The sequence below is a fragment of the Temnothorax curvispinosus genome, unplaced genomic scaffold (genome assembly GCF_003070985.1).
Source record: "Temnothorax curvispinosus isolate PA1 unplaced genomic scaffold, ASM307098v1 QBEX01014781.1, whole genome shotgun sequence".
NCBI lineage: Eukaryota > Metazoa > Arthropoda > Insecta > Hymenoptera > Formicidae > Temnothorax > Temnothorax curvispinosus.
In genome coordinates this window covers 333,960-343,323 of record NW_020224561.1, presented here as the reverse complement: position 1 = coordinate 343,323, position 9,364 = coordinate 333,960, and the positions used below count along the sequence as shown (strand labels likewise).

At 36.0% G+C, this 9,364-nt stretch overlaps 2 protein-coding genes across 3 annotated transcripts in view; one reads left to right on the top strand and one right to left on the bottom strand.

Annotated features, from left to right (window-relative positions):
• Positions 1 to 1,835, bottom strand: LOC112464959 (60S ribosomal protein L11-like). Its single transcript, XM_025032272.1, has 5 exons — positions 1,789 to 1,835; positions 954 to 1,118; positions 713 to 862; positions 490 to 637; positions 1 to 186 (listed from the first exon to the last, which is right to left on the bottom strand). Exons 1-5 carry the CDS (start codon positions 1,792 to 1,794, stop codon positions 59 to 61), a joined length of 597 nt encoding a protein of 198 aa, XP_024888040.1. The 5' UTR covers positions 1,795 to 1,835; the 3' UTR covers positions 1 to 58.
• A 753-nt stretch (positions 1,836 to 2,588) lies between these two features.
• The window catches only part of LOC112464970 (kinase suppressor of Ras 2-like), a 9,606-nt gene continuing 2,830 nt past the window's right edge, over positions 2,589 to 9,364 (top strand). Inside the window, exons 1-10 of one of the 2 annotated variants that reach the window (XM_025032291.1) lie at positions 2,589 to 2,931; positions 3,897 to 4,034; positions 4,186 to 4,333; positions 4,428 to 4,667; positions 4,741 to 4,903; positions 5,038 to 5,306; positions 5,381 to 5,638; positions 5,777 to 5,913; positions 8,477 to 8,594; positions 8,671 to 8,924. In XM_025032291.1, the coding sequence (XP_024888059.1) occupies positions 2,632 to 2,931; positions 3,897 to 4,034; positions 4,186 to 4,333; positions 4,428 to 4,667; positions 4,741 to 4,903; positions 5,038 to 5,306; positions 5,381 to 5,638; positions 5,777 to 5,913; positions 8,477 to 8,594; positions 8,671 to 8,924 (2,025 nt within the window). In that variant the 5' untranslated portion in view covers positions 2,589 to 2,631. The remainder of the gene's footprint in view (positions 2,932 to 3,896; positions 4,035 to 4,185; positions 4,334 to 4,427; positions 4,668 to 4,740; positions 4,904 to 5,037; positions 5,307 to 5,380; positions 5,639 to 5,776; positions 5,914 to 8,476; positions 8,595 to 8,670; positions 8,925 to 9,364) is intronic. The other variant, XM_025032292.1, reaches the window with a different exon arrangement.

Here is a 9,364-nt window from a genome sequence, read left to right as displayed (position 1 = left end):
TATAGACAATTTTTGTTAAAATTATTTACTAAATTGTACAATATAAAATACATGTGAATCACTTCCTTCCTGTTATGATAATACCATCATACTTTTGTTGGAACCATTTTATAGCATCTTCTTTGGTAAGCCGGTGTTGAAAACCGACCTTACCAGTTTTTCTTCTTCTGTGAGCTACGTTAAATCCTACAAATTAAACACATTTCATAATTTACATTTAGATTTATCCATACATAAGGTATGAAACTTTCATCCTTTTATTACATTTATATAATATATAAATATTTTAATATTTAATTAAAGTGTAGTCTCAATCAAGTAACACACCCAGTAAAATGAAGTGGGCATGAGTTGCAAATATGAAACATTTTCTCTAGCACATTTTAATGTATAGATAACACCATAAAACAAGGATATCTATGATGCAGAATGTGCAACATTACTTTAGGCATTCAGTATGCAATTGAAATCAAGGTAGTTACTACTAACCTGGGCGTCCAAGTACAACGTAGAAGTCTAAACCGTAGATACCAATACTGGGATCGTACTTAATTCCCAAGTCAATGTGCTCTTGAATACCAAAGCCAAAATTGCCGGTGCAAGAAAAGTTTTCTTTTCTCAATTCATATTCGCGTACCTGTAACCCAAATAATACATTAGAATTATAATGTAAGCGTAAATCATACGTATAGACTTTTTTTTTTTCATTCACCTTCAAGCCACGTTCCAGAATCTCCTCAGCTTTCGCGCCACGTACAGTACAATGCACAGCTATTTTTTCATTACGGCGGATACCGAATGAACGTACCGTATATCGAGCCTTAGAAAACACTGGTTGCTGGCCAGTCAGTTGTTCCAAGACCTATGTGAAAAATTATTTTAACTCTAAAGGTTGGACCGTTGGAAACACTTTTATTAAAACAAAAATAATATGTTCAGAATGTTAAATCTACCTTGGCAGCACGCGTCAGTCGATCACCTGATTCGCCCACACAAATATTTAAGCACAACTTTCGGATTTTGACTTCACGCATTATATTTTTGGATGCATCCTTCGGCTCCTTAGTCTTCTTCTCGGTTTTCTTCCTGATTTTCTTCTCGGACGCTTTCTTTAGCTCCTGCGATTAAAATGATTAAAATTAAGACCTTTAATCCAATGTTCTTCATGTAGGGTGTAAAATGTACCCCAGTTGAAGGAATCTACTAAATTTACAGAGTGAACCTTTACCGATTTTATAGATAAATTGTTTCACAATTAGACGTGACTTTTGCGTTTATCTTTATATGGAGGATATATAGAATATTATCAACTTCTATTTAATTGGAAATCATTAAAGATAACAATGAAAATTGAGATATAATGCAAATTACATTCCATGTAATTATGTAAAAAAAAACCGCGAGTAAGGATTAACATAACAATATTAACCTATAATTCGATACTTCCAGCCTGTTGATCAGCATAGATCAAATATATTTTTAATAAGTCATTTATGTATTAATTAAACGTAAAATTTTTTTTAGAACAAATGAACTAAGAAACTTTATTATAAACATAACAAAAGATATATATGTACTAATGCCGATTAAAAACAAGCGTGCGCTCTCATTCGCCTATCACAGCGATAATTTTGAAAATCGGTTTAATTAAAAAAAAAATAAATATCATCAATAATTTATGATAGTATCAGTTATTCCTGTGTCATAATGATGTTTGCTAGAGCTTAGTGATGTAAAAGATATATGAAGATTAAAAGAAGTTTTTTCGAGCAAGGAACGTAAACTCACCGCCATATTGAAGAAAAGACAAACATCAAGGGCTGCGCCGGCTGCGTTCCAAAATTCACTCTGGTGCCGGTATGACAGGGTTCGGAGGCGAGAATAAATCGGATCCAGTCCATAAGAAGTGTTGTTTTTGTCAGGTTGTATGGTCAAGGTATAAAAAAAAACATCTCGATCTCTAATCTCTAATGCTCGATCATTGGCCTTTTTCTTTTTAATAATTAATATTGTTTAAACAATTAAAAAAATTGTTTTGTTGCAAAAAATTTTGAAACTTAAAATACATTATCAATGATGTATGTTTTATACATAAAAAAAGTTTAAGAAATATCTTAATAATTATTATTTTACCAAGAATCTTAAATAATTTAATCTGTACAGTAATGCTAAGACTCCATAGACGCGGAAACGCCATGCGGCAGAGTGCGTTGACCAATCACAAATTTTGATTTTGTCGCAGGCGACTTGCGGCAGCCTTCTGATTGGTCAACGCACTCTACCGCACTCTACGCACTCTTCCTTGAGCTCGAAAAATAATCGACTGTGATTGGTCTATTATCTTACGGCCTTACGATTATAACTAAAACTTTGTTACGTGCAATGGCCTTAAGTTACTACAAAATCCCGTTTACGCGAAGGAATAATCGTAAGTTACTGCAGAAGTAACGCTCGCGTAAACGTAGTAGGAGTGCGAGAAAATGAGTGAAAAGCCGTTTACAACGCGAGCTAAAAAGTGTTTAGCTTTGCGAACGCCCGTGCTACGCGAATGAGTCGAGCTCCTCAACAGCCCTGAGCCCGGCATGGGCAGCGTCGATTGACGTCATCGATAGGCGGCCAAGATGGTTGTCAATGTTGATAAGTGGTTTGGTTATACGGCGGAGCGGCGACGATAAACGACCGGACGGGGGTATCAAGCGTGGTCGGCGTTATGCCCGTCAAGTGAGAGCGAGAGCCCGTATTGATGAGAATTCGCGCGTTGGGTTGGCCGTCGCGCGAGGAATGGCAGCCTATGGGGACGTGGAGAGCGTACGACGTACCCTGGACGTCGCGCAAACTATGATTAACTTCACCGCCGATCAGCTCGACGATTTGCGGACCCAATGCTCCGTTACCGCGGAGCTGACCCAGCAGGAGATAAGGATGCTGGAGGTGAGGGGGCCCTCCACAAGTCCGGCCGTACCCCTCGCCCCTCGCGCGCGAAAATCAGGACCGATTTGCCCCGACGACGCTGGTCGTTGGCGCCTCTCTTTCTCTCTGTTGATCGTCAACATAGTTGCAACCGCGCCGTCTCGCCGTCGTTCAAAGCCTCGAGAACCTCCGGACTCCGTCATGTCGGCGGGAACGCCGAAAATATCGTGCCCCGCCGTGCTCCGCGTTATGACAGCTTCAGCTGTTTACATTTGTTTACATTGCTCTTGAGAATGCCTTCTTCCTGCCGTTTCCAGTTTGTGAATGAAAAATTTGTCATGTCACTCCGTTGAAAGACACGGATAATGTCACTTGAGATTTATCTGTAAATTTTGAGATTATGACATAATGATCGTAATCCCAAAATTTAACATGTTTTTGTAGTGAAATTTATGGTCATAGGAAAGTTATAATATGACATTTGATATACATAATTTTTAATCCGAGTATAAAATGTGCAATATGTCGTGTTTGAGTGTTGTATGCTTATCTTGAATAAATATGTGTCCAGTTTGTGAGATTGAGAAATTTGTGATGTTATTACGATTCCATTGAAAGATATAGATAATATTATTTAAAATTTATATACGTTTATGGTAGGATTATGGTGTAATGTCGTAATGATTGCTTAAAATGTTTTAGTGGTAGAAATTTGTAGTCTTGTATATGATACTCGATATAAATATAAATAATTTTTACTCTCGGTGTATATTTCGTATTTGAGCATTGTACCTTTATTTCAAATAAACATACACAATTACGGTAATAAACAACGAAGCTTAAAATTAATATACGTGTACATAATATATAAATTATATAACTTTGTAGAGATTAATACTTAATATGTGTCACAATAGCGGAATAAGATTTATCTATATTTAAATAAATAATTACATATATCTATATATTTAAATATTTTTTTATAGGGGAAATTAATAAAGTTATACTGCAAACAACTTGTGGCAAAGGCCAGATTGGCCAACCCGTTGCCGTCAGACATAATAGAATATCCATCGTTACAACAATGGTTGCGGGTAGTCGGTCTCACTCAGGAATCAATTCAGGTAACAATTATATGAGCACAGATATGAATAGATTTTTTATGATTTGTTACGTTTATTATTAGTTTTATTACAATTTAAAAATAAATTTAAATGACATTACCAAACCAAGTCTTAATTTCTGTTTCTTTAATGCCCTGTTATAATATTTTAGATGGTTTGTTTCAAAGTTAATACTCTTGAAGACCTGAGAGAGAAGTCTGAACATGAATTAAACAGTATGTTAAATAAAAATTGTATATACTACAAGGAAGAATGTCGTAGGCTTCGTAAAGCACTGAGTAATTTATGGCGATACATGGGTAAATAAAATTTTATATTATTGTAAAAACAATTTATTTTATTTGTATATATCATAAATAACAAAATAATGGATACATTTACTATTTTTGTCAGATATTCTAATAAAAGGAGATACGGAGAATGATTCAGATTTATACTGGGATTCTTGGGACAGTTACCATTTACGCAAGGAAATTTGTTCTAAGCCAATTCTATCTCGTCAACGGTGTTCTATTCCATCAGAGAGTAGCATTCCATATCATAATAACAACAATGATGTATTACCAGCAGCTTCTGCATCTTTGATACTAAGTAGTCCTCCTTGTATCTCTTCATTACTAAAGCAAGAACGTGGTAAGTATGAAGAAAATATACTTTTTTAATTATATTTTGAAGATTAAAATACATAAATTTTTCTTGATTATAGAAATTAAATTTCCGTCAACTCCTCCTCCATGTAAAAAACAACTGATTAGTGTGCAAAATAGCCCATCTGAAGTATTTCCATTAGCTAAGTCAAAATCTCATGAATCACAATTGGCAAGTCGTCCTGATAGTATGCAACTTGATAATGATGATACATTATCTAGGTAATACTTAGAATAGTTTACTATGCATTTTCTATTAATTTCATTACGTGTTATTTCATTGTGGTAATTTTCTAAACCTTTACTTTAATAAAATATTTATCTTTTAAATATATACTAACATTATATCTTTTTAGTTTTAGAAGTGACTTTCCTATAAAGAACAAAAGTAATTTTTCTGTGAGAAGAAATTTACCAACAGAACAAAGTTTAGATTATGGTACAACAGACTATGGAAGGGAAGAAAGTCTTTTGTCAAATTGTAATAGCCCTGTTAAATCACCTATTAAATCGCCTGTTAAATCACCTATTAAATCACCTGTTAAATCACCTATTAAATCATTTTTTAAACCACCACCAATCTGTACTACAAATGCAGAAAGTGATGATAATCTTGCGGGATCAGGTACATGAAATAGAAACGTTTTTTAACGCTATATTCTTTAAATAAATAAATTATATTTTTTGTTTTATTTTTAGAAACAAGTCTCAACGTGCCAAAATCTCCATGTACTCCTGTGTCTCGCGGCATGAGTCATATAATTGCTCATCGCTTTACCAGATCTTTTAATGTAATGACAGTATGTGACTATTGTGAGAAACCGATGTTTATGAACACTTTAAAATGCAAGGAATGTAAATATAGATGCCATCGAGAATGTGGATCCAAAGTACCTCCTTCTTGTGGCCTACCTCGAGGATTTTATGCTGAGTTTAAACGAACTATGCAATCTGAGAGTACGTAAAAACATTGCAACTTTAATACTGTTAATTATTGTCTAATTTTTTTTTTCATATTTTTTTTAAGTTATATTACAAAGTTTTTTCAAGAGTAACAAATGTTTAACAGTAAGTCATAAAAATACATTATTTTAGGTAATTTGCTGAATGTTTCTCCAGTATTAAAGAGGCCTGCCGCAACATCTTCGAATAATGCAAATTTATTACCTCCTTTAAATCGCAAAGACAGGAGACTGTCATATACACAATCTTCTATGAATATACCTTGTCAGGTATGTTACAATTTCTATCAAATATAATATATTTTATTAACTTTAGCTCACATCGCCAAGCAGTGGACTTGGTTTACAATTTCCAAATATTTCCAAATATTTTTAGTGAGTTTTTAAAAATATATCGTTGTGTAGAGGCTCTGTTAGAAATCCAATCGTGAAGGAAACAGGGCTAATTAAGAGCCATTTGCTGTTATCGATGCGAAAAATTTATTCAGTCAATAATTAGTTCGAACGTATTGGTCTTAATTTAGACCATCTTCAGCATATGATAAAATGTGTGGCAAATTAATTGACGAACGGTAATCATCCTACGAATGACGAGGAATATATATAAGTCTCCTCTGGATTCCCGCCACAAAGAATGGAGATATTGTCGAATCCTAAATATATCTTATGTAAATGTGTGGGACTGCTACATAGGAGGAACAAAATCATCGGAAGCCTGGAAACTGATCCGAACTCTAAAAACGGGCAACATAAACAAAATAAACATCCAGCCAAAACAGATAAACGCATGGAAACAGCATTACTCGGAACAATTTAAAGAAGACAGGACAATATACCTCACAGACTCCCCAAAAACATATCAAGTCCAAGGGCAACATATTGATATTGATGAAGGAATTATATGGAAAGCTATAAAATCCATGAAGAACGCCAAAGCGAGTGGACCAGAAGGAATTCCTGCTGAATTGATAAAATGTGGAACTCAAAAACTTGTTACTCTCCTTAGGGAACTCTTCACAAGATATCTAAATGGAGAAAGGATCCCCAGGGCATGGAAAGAAGCCTGGATTACCTCGATCCATAAAAAAGGGAAAAGAGACGACTGCTCAAACTACAGATGCATATCTGTTACAAGCACTATGAGTCCACTATACGGGAAAGTACTTCGAAACATCATAGAAGAAGAGTATGGCCCCCAAGAAATTGAAGAACAAGCAGGATTCCGAATGGGTCGCTCGTGTCTGGACCACATCTTCAGTTTGGCTCAGCTCAACGAAAAGAAAGTCGCGACCAACGGAGAGATCTTCATGCCATTTGTCGATCTAACTAAGGCCTATGATACTGTCCCTGTGCAAAAACTCTGGCAAGTACTAGAAAAGTCCCGAATAAATAAGTCCCGTAATAACAGCAATAAAACAATTATATGATCAAGCAACATCGCGGATCAAACTCGGAAATAACATATCGGAAAGCTTTCCAGTCACGAAAGGCCTTCGACAAGGTTGCTGCTTCTCTCCTACTTTATTTAAAATATACTTAAATGAGGCCCTTAGTAAATGGAGGCGAGCATGCAACGGAATAGGAGTAGAGTTAAACGATAATTCCTTATATACTCCTCCTTATATACTCTCCATTTCGCAGACGACCAAGTTGTAATTGCGCAAGACAAAAAGGACCTGGAATTCATGAAGAGAAGGTTATTTAAAGAGTATGACGAATGGGGACTATCGGTGAATCGGTCAAAAACAAAATATCTATGTATAGGAAACGACAAGGATAATCTGAACGTAGACAACACCGAAACAATAGGATCTTGCACAGAATACATTTACTTGGGCACGAAAATAGACAATAGTGGCCGAACTGAACACGAAATAGAGAACCGAATAATGAAAGGAAAAAAGGCAGTAGGCTGTCTGAACTCAGTCCTATGGTCAAAAAGCATATCCAGAGCGCGCAAGCGTATTATATACAATTTTCCAGGGGATAGTATTGTACGGATGTGAAACCTGACAATTAACAAAATCCTTGGAACGTCGTCTGCTAGCCCTGGAGATGGACTTCTGGAGAAGAGCTGCGGGAGTGTCCAGATTAGAAAAAGTCCGAAATGAAAGAATCCGGGAAATAATGAAAGTAGATCGAACAATAATAGATGAAATCCAAAGAAGACAACTGGTATAGTATGGACATGTACAACGGATGAGCGACGAAAACAAATCTTGAAGTGGACCCCAACTTAGAGAAGGAAAAGAGGAAGGTCTAAAGCAACGTGGTTGAGCGGAATACAAAAGGCCATGTCAGAACGCAATCTACAACCAGGAGATTGGAAAGACAGGAAAGGCTGGAAACTGGGAACCGGAAGGCGAAAAACGTTATGAAAACCGGGTATATATATATATATATATATATATATATATATATAAATGTGTGGGAATGATAATATAAAATGTAGAGGAAACTTACCCTCCCCATTCGCAAGAAGAACCGTCAGTCTCGAGCAACAAAAAAAAATGTGTAGTTACGGATACTTTCAGCCAGCGTTTAAAAATCGTTGAGTAGAGGCTCTGTTGGAAATCCAATCGTGAAGGAAACAGGGCTAATTAAGAGCTATTCGCTGTTATCGATGCAAAAAAATTTATTCAGGAATTTTAAAAATATATATTTAAAACTAAATTACGCAAGTAAATTTTTATATAATGATGTAAATGTATAGATATTTTATATTGCATAACGAATCATTTTTTATAATTTTATATAGATAAAATGATGCAAAATCTTTATATATATATATATATATATATATATATATGTATGTATATTTATTATTTATTAGGGCGATTCTAGTTTAAATACCTTGAGATATAACCGCTCAACACCTTCTAGTCCGGCATTGCTATCAGCCACTATTAGCCACAATACACACACGTTTTTAAAACAGTTTCATTTTCCAGGTAAATAAAGGCATTTATTATTGTGATTTATAGCTTTAGCTTCAGAATATTGGGATACCATTTACTTTGCTTCTAGATGTACTGATTAGAAAGGAGGTACTTTCTGAAAAACTGCAGGAGATGAAATACAGATCCGAGTTAGCAATTTCGAGTGATAAGAGAAGAAAAAGTGATACGGATGATAAGTATGACAGAAGACTAAGTGTTTCAGAATATAATATCTCAGATTCAGAAGAGATACCAAAGAGTACTGATTCTCAGGAATCTCTAAGCTCTGACAGCGAAGTACTGGCAGCTGGAGTTACATATCGTTGCCCTCGACAAAATAGTGTATGTTTGAGTTGATTTTCCCGGCAATCTTAAGCCCCTTGCACAATAGGCGATAGCGATGCGAGGTGCTACATGGGTTTACAACTTTCCACGCGTGGAAAGTCCACGCATGTATTTTGAAGGCACACTATGTGTTTAGTTTAATAATAGTGGAGCTCACCGCAGGGGGGGAGGGGCGGAACTTACTGCCTCCACGCATACACTTTCCACGCGAAACGAGGTGCCACATGGGTTTACAACTTTTCACGCGTGGAAAGCCCACGCATGTACTTTGAAGGCACACTATGTGTCTAGTTTAATAATAGTGGAGCCCCCCGCGGTGGGGCGGAACCTACTGCCTCCACGCATACACTTTTCACGCGTAGAAAGTTGTAAACCCATGTGGCATCTCGCTTCGCGTGGAAAGTGTATGCGTGGAGGCAGTAGGTTCCGCCGGGGGC